A 23,244-nucleotide genomic window follows, 5' to 3' on the forward strand; every position below is an offset into this window, starting at 1 on the left:
AAGCAAATGATCGGATTTTCTCAGAAAGTTTTTACTCTGTAGAATTTACAATTATTCATTTTGCCCCAAAGTAGCCTTTGATGTACGCGTTTTCCGGCAGATCTTTTCAAAATTAAGGCCCAAGGCCCAATTGTATGAAGCTAGATTTAAACGTCCTCTATCGAAAGCTGACCGCCCCCTAGTGGTAAGAGCCGGGTAAAGCGGAATTCGAAGATGGCAACATACTAATCTTAAATGATCCGTTATCACCCCCCCCCCCCCCCCCCCCCACACACACACACACACACACACACACACACACACACAGAGTGGGATATAAACTAGTAAACTAATAATTTTTTTAATATTACACAAGATTAAACCCTATGAAGAATATTCAAATTTCGAGTCTTTTTTCCATCTTGTGGCCAAAAGAGGAACTGAACGCGTGCGTAAGACAGACAGTTTTTTTTTTTTTTCAAAAATTACGTTTAGAGTGTTTCCGGTTAAACCCTTTCAAAATAAAAAAAAACTTGAATTATTTGAACACATTGCCCTCTGTTGGAAAGTCCGATTCGAAGAAAAGCTGTGGAAACGTATTTAAGGCTGTCAATTATTGCAAACAAACGTCATACAACAGCTGGGAAAGAACCCAAAGAAAAGTACGCGATGAATGCGCTAAAATATATTATAGTATATACATTTTTGTTGTCATCAGTTGACATGAAGAGAACAAAGAGAATGGTTTACAATTCAATCGTTCAATACGTTTATTAAAGTTTGTAAAAACCTGCAGATGATTGGCTGCTTTCCTCGATTTGGTTGTATTTCAACCATTGCTTAATTGGAATCTTAACTGCAGGGACGAGTTTGATCTACATCAACTTACTATGGGGTCACAACAACAGCTTTGTCACAACCTTATAAATAATAACAGAACTTGTGGACACAGGTAATGTAACAACGTTATAAAAGATCCCAACAAGCTCCTATTTACTCGAAGACGCCACTCAACGCATTATCTGTTCATTGGCCAAAAAAGCCAATTAAGGGGCTTTCATCACATGTACATTTCAGTATATTAGAAGAGTAGGTTACAATGTGTGGGGAAATGACCTGCTTGGCTGAGCTCTGCGATCACAGATCTTTACTTCGAGTTATTAATGCTGTCAAATGATATTGCGCCAAAGAAGTGAACAGTCTGTGCGTATAAGTCACAACGTTCACATTTCTTTGTTCCAACAACACATTTTGAGATTGCCATAATCCACTAATTGTCGGCTACTGGCTGCAAAAGAATGAAGAGGATGGATCAATGCGTGCTTTGTTGAAGATAAATACAGTATTTATAGCAGACAAGGATGACAATGGGCGTGGTTACGCATGCAACCTTCAGTCTCGTTGTAAACGACTATAAAGTTATCCGCCAAGGAATATATTTGAATGGGTCTCATGTAGATCAACTCCAGATTTAATTAAACCTTCGTCTTTCACTGACATTTTTCGTTTGCGCCCGGAACGATGCAAAGTCTTCTGATATCTGTTTACTTCTAAAGCTGTTCCAAGATTTTCGAGTCTTTGTAAGGTTACGAAAGTCGAGAAGGTCGTTGTGTTAGTAGTGAGTTCTCTTTAAAAAAACAAAAAACAAAAAAAACAACCTTCATCCTTGCAAAGGGCCCAAACTGGCCTACTTTTACCAAAGATGTTCTCTGGAAAAGATGCTCTAACAGTTGTGACAGTTCAGAACGCAAGTGACATTTATAAAATTAGAAACATTCGTATTGACAACACTTGTCTCTGTTTTGTTTGTCTCTATTATAATTCCTAATCTTATTTTTTTTATATAAAACTGTTTTATTGTTAATGCTGATGTCTCTCCTCTGCAATATAGTTTGTAAGGATGAGGTTTTAACTGTGGTTTTGAAGCTATAAATAGCAGATGGGATCATTATCACTCTTGTTCTTTCAGTTTGACTTTGATTTGACATGCTCATGTCATTGCCTTCAGCAACGTCAGTAGCTGCTTAATATATGTAGAATAATTAGTGCATGAGTTAGAACCCCCCCCCCCCCACACACACACACACACACACTTCAGTGCACTGCTAGAAAAGCAAAGAAACCTCAACAATGAAACCCAAGTATCCGTTAATGAAACAATTTAAACATTGCATCTTCATTTATTCAAATAAAATGTTTAATTACATGTCTGGTATGTTATTATTATCCTGGTAATTATAATTACTGTTGCATGAATAAACAAACAAAGGGTTACTTTATTTAAATGACATCAGAAACTACCACAGTGAAAAGGCTTAAAAACTATATATGATAAATAGTGGATGAGAATTTAAAAAAGTCTTTACTTTGAAACTAAAAAGGCAACACAGCATTGTCTGTTTTTGCTCTCAGCAAAGTGAATTTGGTGTTTCATCTTTTGTGACAGCACTGCAGCCGCTGGCCGACAGGCCCAGCACAAAAACACTGACTGCAAAAATAAAGCAGTTTCTGGGCTAATACACAAAGAATAAAGTATACAGACACAAAACACAAATTACCTTCACAGTAAATACAACACAGTACAGTACAGCGCGATCTATACTTGGATATCAAATAGCTATATAAAATTCCATTAAAAAGTTACCCATTATATCTTAAATGTAACATTTTGCCATCCAAACCTATGAGTGACTGCCCAGAATCTCGTCCAAATTTATATCTTTCATCCAGTCGTCATTTCCAGAACCGGATTTGAGCAGCGAGTCTATAAAGTCCGAGTCTGTGTTTATCCCTGGAACTGTGTTGTCTCCTTCAGGGAGGAAGTCGAAGGTCAGGTGGTTGGCTCGGTTGTTGTGGTAGCTGCTCACGTTGGGGCTGGACTCTGAGAAGCTGCCAGCGGGTACCCTCTGTTCAGGGGAGGACTGGTTCAGGTTCATCACTGCTGATGGTGAGCCCATCATAGGCTGGCTTGGTCTCGGGCCCGTGTCTCTCATGGAAAGGTTCTGAGCCAGGATCCCACTGTCTGGTGCTACTTGGTTGGGAGGACCAACGTGTCTCTGCGGGTATAAATGGTTGAGTATGTCCAGCTGTGTCCCCTGAGGCTGGAGCGGATTAGATGGCCTCCTAACGCCCGGTCCAGCTGTTACTTGCTTGTTGGTGGAGCTCCAGCCCATAGTGATATTTCTCATTAACCCTCCAAGGCCTGGACCAGGTACCTCTGGAGAATGCAGGTCACCTGAGACTGTTGGCGATTGCACACCTGCTACATTGTTCATCCCAAAAGCAGAATTCCCTTGTGGAGGTGGCACCAAGAATCTAGCTTTATTGTGGTTGCTTCCGATTTGATTCTGATGCTGGAACCTTCCGGCACAAGACGCCGGGTGAGAGTCTGTTCTGATACCAAAGCTGTGGTCAGATGAGGAAGGACTCCAACGTGGACCGGACCTACAGGACAAGGGCTGGAGGTCCTTCTCATGGCTGTTGCTGGACGACAGGGAGTTCTGACCTAAACACAAACCCAGAGAAACGGATGAAAACGATGCCGGAAAGAATTCCCGATACTCTGTAAAGCAAAATGAGACCACACCTGGAAAGATGTTTCCCTGTTGCACCGTGCTCTGCTTGTAATCAGGCGGCGGTCGCGTAAGATAGTGACCGAAGCGATCACGGGAACTGTCTTTGTCCTTTTCAACATAAATAAATCCTTAATTAACATCAGGATTCAAGGAGCCAAAGCTGCACTGATGTTTGTGGAATGAAAATGTGACTGACTGAGTTGCCCAGGCCGTGTTGCTGGGTGAGCTGCCTCTGCAGGACCGGATTCTTGGCTGGACCTTTGTCTTGGTTGCTGGGTGCAGGAGCCCGATGCTGCAGCTGGCCTGGAACCGCTCCCAAGCTTTCAGACGCAGGCTGCCTCGAACCAGGAGGGACGATCTGTAACAGAGACACACATTATGGTTGGCATGAATAAGACAAACTTTAACCCGTCAATGCAAATGATTTTTTCTTTCTTCTTTCTTGGATATTTGCTGCAAAAAGCAACACAAACACCACAGTCGTCCAAACTTTGCAATCACATATTTTGACCATTAGAGGGCAAGAGCACGCAACTTTAGATTCCTGTTTGCGCCTGTGTGTGTGTTGTGTTGTGCCAACACAATGACTAATACAATCTCCATTTCTTCCATTGGACTCTTGACATAACATTGATTATATTCAACACAATGAGGTAAAAGTGAGACGTCCACATTCACGCCAGTCTTGTTCTTGTGTGTTGCTGCAGGCGATCCTTCACCGTCACCGACGTCTGACATGAAAATGTGGTTTTAAAAGGTTTCTGAGGGTTCGGTTGGTGGGAAAACCCTTCACTTTACTACAGGATGAGGGTCTATAGAGAACTGAGTTTGTTTTTCCCCAGGAGAAGAATGTTCACACCCGTTTTAATTGGGTGGATGATAGTTAACTGGTGCTCAGTTAGCCGGGATCAGAAAACCAGAAAGGTAAATCTTGTCAAGAGTCGCATCAGGACGGACTGCACGACGTCTCTGTCTGTGCTCAACCCACACAGCAAAGAGGAGCGGAGCACGACTGCAGGCTGCTTCTCCTCCGCCTTTAAGCTGCCATTTACGTTGTAGTCACCGTTCTGATTATTTTAACGATTGTCCACATTTCACGACGGGGCTGTGCCTGGTTTTAGCGTGTACAACTGAATATTGCTGTGTGTCACCCGCATGTGTCACGGAGCTGTTTTCCATGTTTTCCCTGCACTCGTTCTTCACAAGCTTGTTGTAAATGAATCCCACATGTGGCTCAGGCCTCAGAGAAGGAGCAGAGTGATTTAGCCTCCCATCCTACAGGAGTGCAGGCAGCTGACAGTGATCCAGGCCTCGCTCTCACACTGCACTTCCTCTAGTCTGGACTCATGACGCTGTCCCCTGGGAGTGCCTCGGCATCTGGACTTGGCAGCAGTTCCCTTTCCCAGGAAACAAGTGCTCCCTTCTTAGCACTGCTGAAGCAACCTGGTAGGCTCCGCCCCCGTGGCCCCAATCTTATCCTGACTGAGAAATGTGCTGCCACAACATTATCATCAAAAGAATCATGTTGTTGTTGTTCTTGGAGGAGCAAACAAAGGCCTAATAATGATTTAGGAATACAGATGCATTGATAAAAGGGGATAACAGAGGGATCTAAAGCCCAAAAATGGGGGTCAAATGTCTGATTGTATTGTTAAAAAATTAAGTTTAGAGAAATTAAAGCACAAATGTATATAATCCAAATGACAGGCCTTAAGATAAAATTACAATGCTCTTTTCATGTAAGAAACCAACCTGAATTAATATAGTATTAAAAAGAAAAAGCAGTTAAACACGCCACTGCAGGTTTTTATACACTCCTCTACTGTAATACACCGCAACAATACTGATGTGACTACATCACATTTTTTGTCCTTGATATAACATTACCCAGCAGCCCCAGATTTTCTACTGCATTAGCGCTGCCAACTGCCAAAAGCTGCCAACTGATATCTTCATACCTAAAGCAAGCTTGTTATTTTTTATTCTGCCTTCTGGAGATTTGCAGCGTGGTGAATTTGAATTTTGACAAGTTGGACTTGGAAAGTGATTATTAAACAGCAAGAAGCTTCACAAAAGCTCACATCTGTTTTAAAAGGGTTCAGCTTAGTGGGAGGAAGTCGACTGCTAGTTGCTAATGTTACACAGGGGATCAGGGCACTCTTTTAGGACCTTTATTTCTCTAGCATTACTAATTCAGCTCACTGTGAGACTCTTTTCTCCCCTCTGTGAGCTGTCCCTTCTTCATTAGTTGGGATTTTAACCCCGTATGTGCTGGCTGAAAGAGGAGAAAACTCTCTATAACCAGTTTCTGTCCACATATACTGCTCCTTTTGTCATCCAACTCTGGTAAGGCTTGTCTGCGTTCAACCATTTTCAACAATTTTTAACCAGGTTGCATTTTTATGTCTTAGAATTTATGCTTTAAACCTTTTCAACATCGTTGCTACTGTCACCAATGTTAACAAACATTTTTGAACATATAAAACCAAATGTATTTTAAAGATTCCGCAGACATGATGGTCTAAATCTCTCCAATCCTGAAAAAAATAAATAATTTTCAAAAAATCAGCGATTCAACCTCCGGCACCCAGCTAAGCAGATTATTGTCATTTTCCACCACTTGTCCCTTGTAGCTAACAACCTCCAATTAGCAAATCCTGCTGAGCATATCTGTGCCCCGATGGGGAACCACCATTAAAAGAAGAGAAATTAGAAGTCCTGCATGCTAATCTACCATGCACTGGCAATCTGCGTCATTGTCAACTTTCCGGGAAAATGCATATTCAAAGGAGACATACGGGCAAAGGCACTTCACTGAAGCTGGAACAATACAGGTCCCACAAGAAAACCCACTGCCTTGATGTTGTATCATTGCTGTATTATTGTTAGCTCCAGCTGATGCATTGATAATAAACAAAATTGAGTGGTCTTCTTTCTAATTGTGTCTGTTCTAATCAATGATACCAGTAAAGAAGAGTAATGTGTGAAGGAACCTTGGCCAGAGCCCTCACCTGTCTTGGCTGGGTCAGTTTAAAAGGCATCCCTTCAGGCGCAGCTTTGGGTTGGAGACAGAGGGGCCCTGCTGTGATTTGTGGCATTGGAAAGGGGAGCGTTGGACGCGGTTGGTTGCCATTTGATGGGGACAGTTGCTGCTGTTGCTGGGCTGAAGTGGTGGTCGCTGTGCTTGTCATGTTGGGCATTGGCTGGCTGCCAGAGTGAGGTGCTTTGGGGCTGAAGTGCAACGTGGGCTTAACACTGAGAACCTTCATGTCCACATGATGAGAGCTGTTTGCCTTGAACAGGCAGTTGTTCAGCCTTTTACTCTGGGAGCTAAACCTTTGCTGGCCAGTTGGGGCAGGACTGGAAACTTTGTCCTGGGGGAAGGTGGTAGTCAGGGAGTGGGTGTTTAGGGAAGGAGTCCAGCTACTCATTCCTGAAGGGGGTGCTTGGTGATGATGAAGCAAGGAGCTGGGCTGCTGCTGGTTGGCTGCCATTTGCTTCAGTTGCTCAGCGTGAGATATTTCAGGCCAACAAGGCATGGCTCTGCTGGCCTGAGTAGCTTTCTGGGATGTGTTGGCGGAAGAGGTGGTGGTCAGCGTGAAGCAGGGTCCGGCTGAGGCTGGTCGAAGCTGCAGCGACCCGCTATGAACCTGAGCAAACTCTGGGGACTGTTCCATCTTTATCGGCCTTTCCACTGGGGAGCACAAACTGGCGGGGGCTCCGGCAGAACTTGGGCGACCTAAATCTACACCAAATGCATCGTCCTGCTTTAGTATCTTCTCAAACTCCAGGTCGTTCAGCGTTGGCACCGTCTTTGTCAGCTCGTCAAAGAGATCCTGGAGCTCGGGGTCAATTTGTCCACCGCCTTCATCTTTAAAGTCAAAAATCATCTCGGCGTTGGAATGATGGCCGCAGGACGGGACTTCAATGGGTTCCTTTTTCATTTCTTTCAAAGTCATATTGAATCTGTCCGATCCAACTCCACCATGGTGCACCATGAAATTCTTCCTCTGTGTGCTCATGGCTGAGGATCCATGTAGCGTATGAGGCTGGGGTAGGTTATGGCTGCAGGACCCATGTCCCAGATTCCCAGTATCTACACACACCCGCTTGAAGTTTGATCCAGGGAAACCACAGGAGAGCCCATTTTGCTTCTGTACTTGTCCTGGTAAATGTCCCTCAATCTTTCTTCTTAAAGAACCCTGGAGCTGGAAAAGACACAGAGAGAAAAGACTGAAATGTCAAAACAAGGAGAAAAGATATACAGAAGATCTTCCAATTGCTGCCGTCCCATTTTTCCTGCAGACACTTTCTGAAAGTTCATTGCAGTGGAAATTAAACAGATTTGTTTCACGGAAAACTTCCCCTCAAGTCAAGTAATTTTTATATAGAAATTTCAATTACAGCACTTGATTCTAAAGCATTCATGAGCCAAATCAAATAATATCGACCGTAGTGAGGACGGTTACGCCGAATTCTCTATTGGAGCTGTCATTAAATCTGATCAACTTTGAATTTGTTCTCAGCTCTGACGTTCTGCTGTACTTGAGCTGTTTGTAAAGGAGGATTATTTGCATCATTAGGACAATTTCTTTTTCAATCACTACTAAAAAAACTCAAGCAGATATACTTTTTTTTTAAATGCAAAGATGTAAATATCAGAGTGTAGCAATAATCCAAAATTAGCAGAATATTTGAAAGCAATCAAGTCGATGTGCAATGGGCACGGCGCGAGTTAGGAGTCTAATGCAGTTGAGAGAAAGCTGAGAGAAGAATGAGGTCTTTGTTCCCTCATTTGCATACATTATATTTTCTTCATTTCTGCCTCCTTTTGAGTTTCTCCTTTGTGTCGGAGATTCTGCTTAACATGCTGGCACGTGGTTCTGACTTCATTCTATACATGTCTTTTCCACAACTCTAACCGCTCCATCCTTGCAGCATTAATTCGTCCGTTTTTAAGACATTGAAAGAAGCCTGTGGAAGAATATGCAGAAGATTACATTTCCAAGAGACTTAGTTTAATGCAGAGGCTTTTGCCCTCCGAAGAATACATTATTTTTTGTTTGTTTTTTTCAACCAAATGCAGATGAAAACATGCCTTCTAGTGTTTGCACCTCATGCGCACTCTCGCAGGGCTCTTTCTGAAAAAACTGAGGAACTCATAGTTCAAGAACTATCCGAGAGAATAAGCCATGAATAATGGAACCAAAACTGATGCTGTGGCCAAAAGCTATTAAAGGACAAACATACCCCATATACATGTATATATATGTGCCATTTAAAAACGATTCTTAGAGGGAGCTTTTCTTTGTTAATTCCAGATTTTGCCCGAATTATGTCACCTGCATTTTGTCTTTAATGTCAAATGTCCAATAAAGATAAAAAAAAAAATTCAATCACGGCAAATACATTTTACACAGTCAGGACCACCCTGCTCACTCAGTCCTCAGAGGCAGTGGCCTCTTACTGGTCTCAAATCTCATGACAGATCTCCAAGTGATCTGGAAATAGATTTTTTGATTAACATTTAATGAGCTTTGAAGCTCAGAATGTCTTCGAAAGTGACTCATGAAAGACTCATGTACACTTTGTCCAAATCATAGATGAACGCACGAGTCCTTTTGCTAGATATATCTATAACTCCCTCATGTACGGCTCAGGTCTCGATGAGATGTAAACAGAATGTTAATGAAGCCAAACCCCCAAAACATTTACTCTGGTCTTTATTTTCTACTACTTATTGATACTGATTAATGGACATTCTCGACAGGTACAGCATTTGAGGGTGTGTATATAATAAAATCAAGCTCACCAGCCTTAAATCTCTTGACTAAAACTCAGGAACATATTGGTATCAATTCCTGGGAGACTTATTAAACCTTCCTTCCTACATTTGACATGGAAAAACTAGTTCCAAAACAGGAAAAAATATGAATGTTGTGTTCCTAGGGAGACATAATATTTATGCAGCTCTGCAGGTCGCATACTGTTTTAAGAGAGGATTTTTGCTCATTTATTGCCAGATATGAAACAAAAGCCCTAAGATCAGTGCCAATATTCAACTGCCAGGCAAAATAAAGCTTGTAGAATAGTAAAATATAGAGGGCTCTGTTTAATTATAGGCTTCACTATAATTTCAGTTTAAAGCAGAATGACTAACCTCCTGGATAACCTGAAAAATTGTAATTTTATGAAGCTAAGGACGCTAACTCTTTATTCCACATTCACATGGTACTTAATAATCATCACAACAGCATTGCTTTTTTCTGCTGTTGTTGACCACTTTTGAATAGCATTCATCCGTAAAACGAACGTACCTTCAGGGTCCATCCCATAAGGCTATAGAGGAACGTGCACATAGGCTGATGGTGTGCTTCCCTAATCAGACTGGAGTGCGTTGGGACAAAGCCGCACACTGCAGAGGTGGGCTACTTTTGGCTCATCAGCACTTTACATCCCCACACTTCCTGACACAGTTGTATTAGACTGAGGCTGTCCTCCAGAGAGCAAGCAGAAGAGAAGCATGAGCAGCAGCAACAGCAGCATGAAAAAAGGAAGACAGCTTTGTGGCAGCCTCTGGGAAATGGTGAGAGACGATAAGAGGCTCTTTGAAGAGAAATCATCCATTATGTTTACCGAGGGCAGATTCTTCCAACAGTTAGCTCATCACTAACATTCCATGGAGAAGCTTGCTGTGTTATTAAAAGTCAGCTTGCGCATAAAAGACACATCTTGTTCAAATACCACAGCTCTATTATCCGAGGGCACAAATCAAAAGCAACAGTAAAGATTGATATTACAACCAGTTAAATTATGGAACGGCTTATTTTGCAGTGGATGTATAGGCTTTATATTCTCCTGTTCCACAAAATGACAGTAATTATGGGAGATTTATGGAGCAGAATTCTTAAGGACAAATATCAAGTGTGCAAGTCCGTGTGTTTGTGAGGCAAAAAGGCAGACCCTGTCAAATCAACACAACACCAGCGAGGTCATGCTACTGAAGACATACTATAGGTCACCAACATCGCAGCGACAAGCCGTCACATCTCATCACCGATGGCCATGTGCCTCACAGAGCTCCTGACACTGCTGTCATCTCAATCTCCACGTCATTCCTAACCAGAAAGACATTTACACAAAATCACCAGTGGCCAGAGCTGCTCCATGCAGTATGCAGTGGCTGTAAAAGGAACCTCTTGAACTAATAATTTAAAAAACAAAAGCTCACATCTGAATTTTTTAAATTTGCCCCATAAAAAAGGGCAATTATTGTAGACCCCAGAGGTGCATGGAGAGATGATGCAGTCAAACTAGCAAGTAGACAGAGGTGTGCCAGGTGTGCAAGTAAAGAATTAAATTGTATTTTTAAAGCACTTGTGTTTTGTCACATCTAAAACATCAAAAGATAAACTGAGTTGAGTTTTTTGTACATCATTCGGTCGCATAAAACCTTCTAAAAAAAACCCTTCCTGGGTCAATTTCCATGTCACAATTAGTATCTTTTCTTTCACTAGAGCTGCCAAACACAAAGCTTGCCTCCGGTTATGCCACAGGAAAACACCCATAAGCAGGGAACAAGTTCCCTTCCTGTTTTCAAAGGCAATTCCTATGGCATGTGTGGCTGTTTCCTGGTCACAAGGCTCATTTGACCATCCTAAACATCTGGCTGTTTTTCAGCACGCAGCTGCAGCGTGGTAAGAGTCACTGGTGCCATGAGTGAGTTGAGCAACACAGTCATGGGTCATAGCTCTGACCACTAAAAAGAAAACTAAAATTTAGCTGCAATAGCTCATGGGAAACTTCTGAGCTGCGTGTATCCGACGCAGCAGTCGGAATTTTGAAATCCTAAAAGTCAATGACTGACATGCCAACTGCGAAAACAATATTTACACATTTGATTGCAGCAAAGTGCGATTTAGCAACACTAGCGTGTCATGTTGCCAGTGAAACAAGGATCCATTTTATGCCCCATGAGAAACCTGCATTGAGTGCTTAATGCCACGTTAATGCTGCTTCACTCAGCCAGGTCTTGATAAGCTCCATGCTTTTAGAGAGGGGGGACACATTTAGTGTTTTAAAGCCCTTGAGTGGGGAAAAAATCCATCAGTTGAAAAGGGTATACTTGTTGATTTTTGTCATCTCTCTCAGTTTCATCTGAAATGCTCACACATGTGGGAGGACAAACAGACACACTAATCTGCTCCTGCTCTTCAGCTATCCTCTGCTAGTTGTATTTAAAAGGGGGCTGCTATGGATAGAACGTAAGAGGGGAAAAAAATAAATGAGTAGGACGCTTTGTTTGACTCCTACTCCTATCAGTTCTGACATTCCAAATAAGGTCTTTGCAGACCAGGCGCTGGCAGAGATGCACACAGAAAACAGTGTAGAGCTCTCACAGATTCTGAGGAAAAGTCTGCAGTGGGGGGACCACTGGGGGGGATCATTGTGCAGAAAATATGTGACCTCTAAAATTTATCATCAGCTTGACATTTCCCAGAAGACCAAAAAAAAAAAAAAGATCCCAACAATCCCAAAACACCAAAAAACAACACATGTTGCTAATGCATTTGAAATACTAATTACAAGTGGACAGATATAAGCATACAATAAGTTCAATTTGCTGTTTCAGAAACAATAATTGGTCAACCAGGCAAACAGGCATTGTAGGCAGGTAATATCTGTATATATTATAACCAATGTTTTATTATAATTTTCCTTTTCAGAAATCCCAGCAGTTATTCTTCCTAATTGTATGTACATGTGTTAGTCTTTAAAGACACAGGAAGAGTTCAAGGGTGCAGTAGAACCCATTGCAAGGACAAGTTTCTGCATGCAGGGTACTTTTTCTGTTTCTAAAGAGCTTGTGAACCAGAAACAGGTTTACATGTCACAGCAAGTGAAGGAGTCACAGTGTGCTCTCAGGTAATTCGTCCAGTAAAAGAAAACTTTCCCATGATGTGATCACAGATTTGAGCACATGTGGGAGTTATTGTCTCTTATACAAGTATTTCTTACACTAATAGTTGTGCAACAGTCACATATGTAGACTTCTATGGTGAAATTCTATTGTTACAGATTAAATCTCATTGTTAAACATAGTAAAATACTGAGAATTACAATTAATAATTCATAGTTTCCTTGCAGTTTTTCCAGCTTTCATGTATTACTATGTTTACATATGAGTAAAGAATAAAAAATCCAAGTATTATCTTTATGCAATATGCTGTAAAATATCAGTTCTGGTTAATGGTTAATGATCAGAGACTTGCAACAGCGTCTGTTCATGTGCTGAAACTCTCCTTCTGTAAAATGAGCTTTTAAAGTCACAATTAAACAACCAGGTTCTTTCTGAATTTCACTAACCCATACGAGTTGTAACTCCTCTGTGCATCACTATGGGATTATCCTGCCTGTTTGTGCTAGTTTTAAGCTTAACTAGTTCCCTTTAGTGAGTAGAAAGCAGTTTTTCTGTTGCTACATCAGGCCGAACACTTGAGCTTGGTTGGAAACACCCTGACTGAGACGGCGCAACAGATGCAAAACGCTTCTTCTCAGCAGAAGAATCCCTTCGTTATGAGTGACAGTGCTGAGCAGTGCATTCAACACATCGCTGCGTAATGTAAAGAAGAAAAAAAAATACATCGGGGTTTATGATCATGAATGGCAAAAGGCAGAATAGACTTTCTGCCAAGTGCAGTGGAGGGAATATCATATGAGGAAGGTTGGCGTGTCACCACGTTTCTGTGTATCAGACCCATCAAAAACAATGCTCGTAGCACAAAAAGGCAAGATTTGTTTCCGGGTCTGGAAAAAAGAAAAATCCAATAGACTAAAAAAAGCACAGGAAGGAAACTGGGGGTGGGGTGGCAGAGAGTAGCGATGGGGGTGTGGTGGAGGAGAGTGGGAGTGAGAAAGGAATGTTCTCTTCACTCTTTTTCCTTGTTATCATGCATTTGCACATAATAACCCCACTTTCTCTCTGACAGAAAAGAATGCAGCATTGCAGTTTGTTTGAAAGGGGAAAGGACAACAAGTCTTTCCGTTATGAGTATTTACCTTCGATTTTGAAGAATAATTGTTAGACACTGGCTTGTTGCCTGTTTTTTGTTCTATGTAATGCCTCTTTTTTTCCATGTAGGCTTTATTCCATGTTGTTTCAATCTGTTTTCTTGACCACTTTATCCCTTTTGGGGTCACGGGGAGGGTCCTGGAGCCTAATCTAGCTACATATGCTTATGTTGTGTATTCTGTTTATGTAGACTGACCACTTGTAAACCCATTTGCACACCCACGTGTCACTATAATGCCTGTAGATAAAAATGTACTTGTGAGGTTTCTGAACAAACAGAGGGTGGATCATATCAAAGAAATGAAATAAGAATGCATTTCAAATACATTTACTACACTTTGGACAGATTGACCAACATAGGTTAGTATATTCTTGTTTGTTTGTATCAGACATTGAATGAAGTGTGTTTTATGAGTTAACAGAATAATTTAATTTTGCTGTTTTCAGTGGGAAAATACCATATACGTTGAATGCTCGCTTTCTTTAATTTCCTTTTAAAATAAAGTTCTTTTTTTTTTTAGGAATTAGCATTTTGGCTGTGGTGACTAATTTTGTTGAAGCCATTTTTGTATGGGATGAGGTATTAACTGGCTGGCATGCTAACTTAGAACCAGATGTCCAAAGCCACAGAAGCTTTGTCCCATTACATCAACGCTCTGTTACAAACTAATTGTATTTGATTTTCAAGGACACACACGTAACCTGCCATGGTTTCACCTTTCATGGCGTCGAGGCAACACCAATGACTGTGTGCCTTTAGGCAAGGTGGAGAGACAGCAGACGCCAGAGCACAGCCAACACTGCGACACCTCAGCACAGCCCAACATTCAACACAAATATTTCAGCTGCTTTTTCTTCATATTACTGGTAAAACTGATGCAAGAAACAGGACATTTACAGAAATTCATTGATAAATGAATCGTCTACTTTAATTAAATATGGACCACTTTTGTCACACTTTTAGCTGTTAGTAGAGAGTAGTAGTAGAGTAGTAGAGAACGGCTCTTAAAATCGCCTAGTTCACCTGAAATAGTCTCCTAAAGCCAGTTGTTGCAAAGAAGAGAATATTCTAACAATGCAAATGGAGTTGAACTATGACTGAGATCCCAGATCACTGTAGTGGGAGGAAGAGAAGAAAAAGTGAACACTTGTGCCTCTTTTCAGCACTCCACATCTTTGGAGCCTGGGAACCTCTGCAGCTTGGCCAGGCTCTGAGAAATATCCTGAGCTGTAATGTAAACATGTCTGAACTCTGATCTAACATGGGCCTCCACTCCCAGTTTAGCCCAGCATTCTGTGCAAAACTCTGCCAGTGACACCAGGGGAGCCCACTCTCTCATTTCCTGAGCAAGGTAAACGAGGCGGTTTGAGCTCTTATTTTCTCAAGACAATCGTTACTCAACGAAAGAGTTAATTGTGTGTTTCTATTAATTTCTTCAACTATGTAAGGCATCCAGAATTTCAGAAAAGTGATTGCAATCATTGTAGGGCGTCTGATGTGCGTACCCTTTTCTCCAATAGCTGGAACTGTTTAGAACAGCAGGTATAATGTTGATGTATCATGATTGTTAGATAACTGTGAACAATCATAGACGACCTTGTGCTTTTAAACTACATGACATCAATGGTAAGCTTAAAAGAAGTGGCTTTACTTTGGCTTCTTTTAGCATTAATTTGACAAATCCATTGTGCTTTTGTGCAGGTTGTTTCCTCAGTTCACCTTCCATGCCCTGCGTATATAATGACCCCGAACCTGCTCGTTCCCACAGGGTTCCAGTTTCAGCACAAGGTAGCAAAGCGCTTGTGGAAAGACACTCCAAGGTACAGGCCTGCACTACCCCCGCCCCCATCCACCTTTCCTACACAATCCTGGTCTCTCTTCAATTAAGTCAAGCAAGAAAAACCTGACAAACCTCAAAGAACTTTCTCAGGAAAAGAAATCACATCAGGCATGAACACAGGAGGTTCCCTTGAAAGAAAGATATATAAACTGAGTGTCTAAATGATAAATGTGGCCTTCGGAGTTTTGCTGAAAGCTGTGTCTTTATTTCTTAATATCCTTAAACAATGTATTAGATTTTATTATTCCAACATTTCATCATCAATTTGATTGAGAACGAAATGTTGTAATAATAAAATCTATGACATTGTTATCAACGTTTCCATCCCCAGATCCTCTATTGTCCTCTATTATCTTTGTTGTGCAGAAGAGAGATTTTCATGTTTTGATCCAAAATAATGCTTACATTTAAATGAAGTGTTTGCAGAAGCAGGAAGCTGCTGAAAACACATACCCAATGCCAGACATACAGTGGGGACTCCGATCTAAACCTGTTGGGGGAGTGGGGGTATTTCAACCTTGTGCAAATGTTCACTTGTGCTGAATAGTAGAGTCATTTATATTCAAAACATGAAACAAGTATCTAGATGCAGACAAGAGTCCGCTGCAGAGACTAAACCCCTTTCATTGCTGAACCTTTTTCCCGGAATGTTAAGAATTTTATTTTTTACGTGGGTGTTCATGTCTGAATGGAGATTAACAGTTAAGATATTTCAATAAACAAATAAATGAATTAAATCCTCGTAATATTTCAAGGAACTGATGGATGACTGGTGTAAAATGATGACTGAGAATGAATGTGGGCAAAAACACCAAAGGGCGACAACAAAAGATGCTTTCATGTGGAAAGAGTAAAAAAAATAATCACAAGCCTGAAGTCGTGTAGCAGTTCCTCCCTTCTGTTTCTCGAATGCCTGTGCATATTTAATGACCTTGTGAATTGAGAGCAGAATTAATTGTAAATATTATGCAGTGTATTTAGAGACCATATGAATGGCTTAAGGATTAATAACAATAGTCCCATTCTATCATTGACAGTTAATCAAAGGGATTCCTAAAACCACGCTTGTGTGTTTGTGAAATAATAATATATAATCTGGTTAAGGTTCCACTAATCCCAAACCAGAAGTTGTTTTTCTTTCCCAGTTATGTACTTCTGAGTAAATATTGTGAAGTGATGTTGCTGATTAAGTGTGTCCCAGGATGTTAAATGATGTTTAAAGTTAAACTTCTTGCCATAGTCAAGGACAGATTCCAGATGTAGAATTAGAGTTGTTTCTGTTCAACTAAAGGTTAAATTTACCTGAAGAGAATAAAGAGGTACAGCTGCGGAACAAACCAGGCCCACCAGAGCAGCCTTCCCTTGTTTCTCCTGAGCATCCTTCATCGTGTTGTCCGCTAAAGATTGAGAAAGAGACGGCTCGTCTCTATGACTTAAGCTGCGCTACTTAAAGATGGGCACAGGAATCCCATTGACTACTGAATAAAACATTAAGTGTGTGTGGACGAGTGTGCTAAAATATATGTATGAGAGCAGCAGCATGACGAGAAAAGATGGTGGAGCGGTGATTTTTTTTAGATTCTATGATGAGATGATCTATAATGGAAGATCTACAGTTCAAATCCATCTACACTGCTGCAGGTATCATATTTTGTTTTAGGGTATTTTCTTGCTTCATGCTATTTCTGCATGTCCAATTCACTAACAAAAAAGTGAGTTACTATACTATACTTTCTCTATACTATACTATGCTATAATTACTATAAACAGTGTTTGTTCGATGTCTTTATATATCAAATATAATCCTATTTAACATCACTAATTCTCAAACTGCCTCTCAGCTTATGAATGTTATTGCTGTTTGTGGACGCTGCTCTGGGAAAAGCCCACTGGTGTACAGGAAGTGATGCTTGTTTTTGCCAACAACAACATTGTTGAAGTGGGTAGTCAACTACAGCCTCCACGGTCGGACACACAAAGAAAAGCAAGACACGAAAAGCACCACATCAAATGAAGTTTTAGTAAGAACAAAGTAAAGAACCCCCCGAACAGACGCTCTGGCTTTTGACAGATTAGGCACATCATCATGCCAGGATAAATATTTTGTGGAAGGTTGTGACCATTATGCCACCCTGACACTGAATGATATTAAAAAAGCTGTTCTTAACATGACTGAGAACATAATCTCTAATAGTTTCAATAAAAGCATTCATGACCTGAAAGGGATTTGAATCTAAAGGTCCTTTGAGAAATGTCGCTCATCAAACTTTGGTTTGTTCTGTTGGTATCTGGGTTGGCTGCCAGTGCAGAAGCCTGTACAAGCCTGTAGTCCAACTCTCCCTCGAGGGCGAACTCATCACGATTACAAAATCTATAGCAAAGTTGCTGAGGACACATGTTTGCTGATGTTATCGGGACACTGTGTTTACTGGAGGAATTGAGACGTTCGTTTCATGCACGATTTAGCCAAAAAGGATGCAGTGGCAATTAACTAAGGCAGAATCAACATGCTGTCAAAACAAATCTCCTCGGACTCAGTCTTTTCCAGGAAAGTGACAAGCCACAGCATTAGTTTGTGTGCGATATTAACTCAACACTTTCCTGTCTTTGAATAACAACTTGTTTACAGAGATAAATCTGGAATCATGTCCTGAGAATCAGATTACAGAATATTGAGGTTGATTTGCATCTTAATTTTGCTTCTCTCACATGATCGTGCTGGTGATTCTGGGGTTTTTTTGTAGCGTTGACTGCATTATTATTATTAGGCATTATATTTACTGTGCCACTTTTGCCTTTAAATGATCATACTAATTAAAGCATAGCTGGACAGATTGAATTTGGTGATAATGGTCAGCAAGATATTGCACTACCGCAATCGACACTTGATTACAACTTCAGAATCCACAGAATTGCATCGACTGAGTCTTTGGTAACCATGTCCTTGATCTGTGGGATGAATGTGGATGCTGCGTGTGTTGCAGGAAGCTGCGGACCTCACTTTGGGTGGCCCCCACGGACCCAGGCTAACTGTTTCACCTTATAGCCAGGCCAGATAAGACCACCGGCAGCTCCAGTTCAGGCATTTTAACAGTCAAACGGAGTTTACCAGGAAGCCCTTACAGCGCTCACGCCACCCTACTGCAAACGAATGCTCAAAAATATGCTGTGTTGGGGAAGCTAGTTGGCAAACGTCATGTAGTTCAGACAGTTTGAACTACATTTCTACCCCTGGTGACATGTAGTTTGTAAAACTACAGGTAAAAAAGTAGCTTTAAATAAATCAACATGAATCTAAATATTATATCCTACAAAAGATCCACATGCCAGCAGAAATATGCCTCTCAACTCGTTTTTTTGTTTATTTTTTAAAGAAAACAGCCAAAAAAATGAAAGAAAAACGATATTCAAATCATAACAGGAACTTCAGAGACACTGACGCAGACATTGGTACAAGATCCCAGGGCGGGTTAGACGCTCCTAACTCTTACCACAAAACCCACGCACCCTGAAGCATCCGAGGGCTTCCAGGGCAAGCCAATCAGAAGAAGTGTTGGCTTTCAAAGCCTTCCGGAACACCATAATGGTATAATAATATTCATTTTATTGGTCTTTTTTATATTAAAAACATTCTGTGCTATTTGCCAAATTTACAGTTTGTAAACTGAGTAGATACAAAAACAAAACTACAAAAAATAATCCAAAAAATAGTTGAAATACTTGATGCAACACAAAATAAGAATTCAGTTTAACAACCAGCAAGTTGCCAGTTCATCAGTCAGATGCTAGCTGGAGAGGGCAGTTAATCCTACGAGGAAAGATATAAAACATAAACAGTACAACAAAAGCAACGTCTTGATTCTGTCATTTGCATAACAAAGACCTCAAACTGAAGGTGTTGATCTTCACGTGTAGGGAGAAACCAAGTCAGCCTTCTACCATCTGAAACAGAGGCCTCATGTCTAGGCAAGACTTAAAACCTTATTCACACCTTCATCTCCAACAGGATGGATTACTGAAACCCTCTTCTGTCAGGCCTTCCTAAAAAGATTGTTCGACAGCTTCAGCTCATTCAGAACACCGCTGCTAGAGTTCCAACACATTACCGTACTCCTCTTCGCAGTTACCTACAGAATTGATTTCAATGTGCTGCTGCTAGGTTACAAAACACTCAATAATCTTGGGCCAGAATCATCTCTGATCTCCTTGTAGAATATAGACCCAGTTGAGCCCTGAGATCATTAGGAAGCACTCACCTGGTAGAACCTCAAGTCAGAACCAAACATGGAGAAGCTGCTTTTAGCTACAATGTTGCGTGCACAGATCAGACTCCCTGATGAGAGCAAATGTGCCCCCACAGTGGCCACTTTCAAATCCAAACTAAATACTCTACTGTTCACATGAGCCTTTGATTGATAGTTTATCCCCTCTGCTGCATTACAATTTACTACTGTTTGCTTCTTTGTTCCTATGTTATTTTTTGGGTTATAAACCTGAGCTGTGTCCAATACAGACAAGATACACAGTGAGGTTATAAAGATGGGAAGGTCCAAGATACAAAAGACCCCAAATTGGTATATTCAAGACCAGTGAGGTCTGTGTCCACCAGGGAAAGGATGATTTTTTACTTCCACTCATTTTATTCACTTATTTTATGTCTATTGTTTTATGTATTATTGTTGAATGGCTTTTTAGAGGTTTTCTTTAACTCTGCGAGGCACTTTAAAACACTTTGTGTTTCAAATGTGCTATATAAAGTTGCCTCGTCTTTCCAGTTGCATTCAATTACGGTAACACAAGATTTGAAGTATTGTGTTGTGCAGTAATGTGTTCATTTGAGTCTGTGCAGCAGCATTGGCTTGGACATTAACCATTCACACTCCAGCTCACTCCTACAGTCACAGGATGACCAAGTCTGCATAAAGATCACCTTGTGATTGGTGTTTGCAGGCCTGAAGTTCCCACATCTGTCACCGCTGCAGGACAAAAACTAGCAACTAAGAAAATCCTCCCTGTACAAAGGACTGTTAATCACCAGGTACCTCCTGCCTACTGCTTTTCCAAGGCCTGTTTGACCTAAAGTAAACATGTACAGGAAATGTCTCAGTGGCTCTAAACATTTATATGGGGGCCTTTTGCTTCAAACTGTTTCATGGCCAATCTTTCAAGAAAATGCTTAATGAACCATTAAGTAACAACTGGGCATGACAGAGCCTGTCGGGCAACATGTAGAGAGGACAGACGACTGTTAAACTTGTAGTTGGTTTATTTATTCGTTTAAAATGTTAACTGGATATTAATGTCCAACCCCAACATTTGTACATATGTGCAAGTGGGAATGGTGTAGATTTAACACTGCTGGCATATTAAGAGAACCTGGTGGTTATTCTTTAAAATGGGATTTAAAAGCTATTAGCAAGCTCAGGTAGGAATTATGGAAAATCATTTTCAGAGTCTTTGGGTAACGATGCTCTCATCTTGTCTCATCTTGATGAATATCCTTTGTTAATCCTGTCTCAATAAGCTCTGATGTTAAAGGAGTCTTCATTCCCATCTATTCATAATCCAGTGGGTTTGCCCCTCACCTGGTGTGTATTTTGATGGTAAATTCCAGTGTGAACAGTCAATAACATGCACGGAGGAATCCATAGTAGAAATATGGCTTTAAAAAAAATGCTAAGAATGTGATATAGTGAATGATTTCACCCAAAGAACAATCTGACTCTCACTCATTTAGCAAAACCATTCAAAAATGTATCTCATTAGGACTTCAGCAGCATGAATATAGAAACATACCCAGTAAATATATCAAGATTTCTGCACTAGATGGTGTTTCACCCCGACCAATCATCACAAATCGTGGAAAGCGTTTTAACCTCAGGGTTGTTTGTGCAAGCGTTTCATTTCCTCTTCACTCTTTTGCCGCGGTCATCATTTTTTGTCTTTGTAGACCGCATTTCACCAGCATCACCACAATTTCAAAGCGTATACACACATTAGGTCATTCAATGACAAAATATATTCAATTTTAATTCATGATGGCCGTCGTGAAGGTATAAGCTAACTGTCTGACATACGGTGGAGAGCATTCTCTCCTGATAAATCACTATATTTTAATGGCTTTACTGGAAGAATCGTTTACTCTGCAAAATAAAGTATAGTCACATGATTTTAAATAAATTATTGAAAACAACTGATTTCAGTCATTGGCCCAGCTGCACATTGAACCACAAACCATTTCCCTGGGGACTGATGGCTTATATAAAAGCAAAATATCCATTTCCAGGCTGTTTGGAATCATTTTGGTTGGCTTTAGTCATTTTGGGGGATAATGAGATCTGATCTTTTATGATAAAGAAGGGAGCGCTTTTATCCAGGATCAGGTTTTCTTTGTTCATCAAACCAACACCAACAACGTCATTAACAAATCACCCAACTCACCGCTGTGCGCGTAGAATTTTTCTGGTCGCTCTCTGTGCACTTCCGCATTCCGTTGGCCCTGTATTCAGGAGGTTGTTGGTTCGATCCCCGGCTTCCCTTTGGCTTTCGGTTGCCGGTACCCTGCTGGACTATGTTGAGCAGATGAAGTGTGTTTTCATGCTCCCTTTCCGAGGTCTCGGCTTGGCCCCTCTGGTAGCGGTTCTCGCAGGTGGAATGGTGCCTCCTGCAGAGCTCTATTCGGGCGCGTAAACGTTCCACTATTGCGTTGTGCAGCTGTGGTACCGACGAACCTCTGGCACTGGCCCCGACCGGTCCGTTCCCGACTGCACCGGGCATAGTTCCTAAACCGACACCCAACATGGGTACAAATGGCCCTGCTGCAGACTGAGCAGGGGTCGCTTCTCCCATAACCGCGCGTCTTCTACAAGTTTATAAAAACTGAGGTCCACCGAGGCTATAATGGACCACAGTACACGCATGGAAATAAACAAGAGGTCCGGGCTGAGCTACGATCCAATATGGAAAGAAAGATGCGCGCACATATAACGGCAGGCTGTGTATAGATAAATTTACACGGCTGTGTGCAAATGAAATGTGAGACAATACGCTCAAGTGCGATTAGAGAACATTTACTAACTTGAAGACATATGAACACTCTGTCTTAGAGATCTATTATTGATTTCTTCCAAATTTTAGGAAGCCATTATCATGAAATGACTTACAAACACGAAAACCTCACTATTTCGCACCTAGAATAAAACGCCTCCCTATAAAACGTCTGCTCACAGGTAAATGTCAGCGTGGATTGAAATAATTGAAATCCACGGCACAGACAACTTCGGTTCCATCCATAGGCACCTTCTTGCAAATTTCCAGTTTATTTTTATATAAAATGTGCGACACTGAGCTACCAATAATACAGTGAAAGCGAGCGACCGTGGTTTTAAAAAAAAAACTCTATTAATGCAAAAAAAAAAAAAAAAACCACAAAAACTTAACCACTCACTGTTTTTGTAATGGTGGAACAAGTCCTTTCTGTTTGCATCCGCCTTTGAAAAATCTGAGAGTACGTTAAAAGTCCAAAAGCGCGGAGCCAACGCGCGGACCCATTGAGGTTCTTCTGATATAGTCCACACATAATCGTCCGTGTGGTGCACCGAGGCAAAAGCGGAACTACAGTACAGAGCCTTATTGTACGAACATTCCTCTTTTGACATTACGCATTCATGAGGACGAAACGGGGTCCAAATGCGCACTCTAGTGGAAGGGAAGGTGAACTGCACTGCAGGAACATCAACAAGAGCGGTAGAGCTCCTGTAAAACCTCCATAAAACAA

At 41.1% G+C, this 23,244-nt stretch overlaps 1 protein-coding gene across 1 annotated transcript; it reads right to left on the reverse strand.

Annotated features, from left to right (window-relative positions):
• Positions 1-2,123: 2,123 nt before the first annotated feature.
• Positions 2,124-23,077, reverse strand: maml2 (mastermind like transcriptional coactivator 2). Its single transcript, XM_011608635.2, has 5 exons — positions 21,909-23,077; positions 6,566-7,762; positions 3,751-3,912; positions 3,566-3,662; positions 2,124-3,484 (listed from the first exon to the last, which is right to left on the reverse strand). The coding sequence occupies exons 1-5, from the start codon at positions 22,314-22,316 to the stop codon at positions 2,661-2,663; spliced, it is 2,688 nt and encodes an 895-aa protein (XP_011606937.2). The 5' UTR covers positions 22,317-23,077; the 3' UTR covers positions 2,124-2,660.
• Between the last annotated feature and the right edge of the window lie 167 nt (positions 23,078-23,244).

The sequence above is a fragment of the Takifugu rubripes genome, chromosome 11 (genome assembly GCF_901000725.2).
Source record: "Takifugu rubripes chromosome 11, fTakRub1.2, whole genome shotgun sequence".
In the NCBI taxonomy this organism is placed as follows: Eukaryota; Metazoa; Chordata; class Actinopteri; order Tetraodontiformes; family Tetraodontidae; genus Takifugu; species Takifugu rubripes.

Bases quoted from the DNA above. Each gene is read 5' to 3' on its own strand.
- maml2 (XM_011608635.2), bottom strand. From the start codon at position 22,316: ATGGGAGAAGCGACCCCTGCTCAGTCTGCAGCAGGGCCATTTGTACCC. The intron at 3,663-3,750 runs GTCAGTCACATT...TATGTTGAAAAG, and splicing joins AACACGGCCTGGGCAACTCA to GACAAAGACAGTTCCCGTGA. The intron at 3,485-3,565 runs GTGTGGTCTCAT...GTTTGTGTTTAG, and splicing joins ACAGGGAAACATCTTTCCAG to GTCAGAACTCCCTGTCGTCC.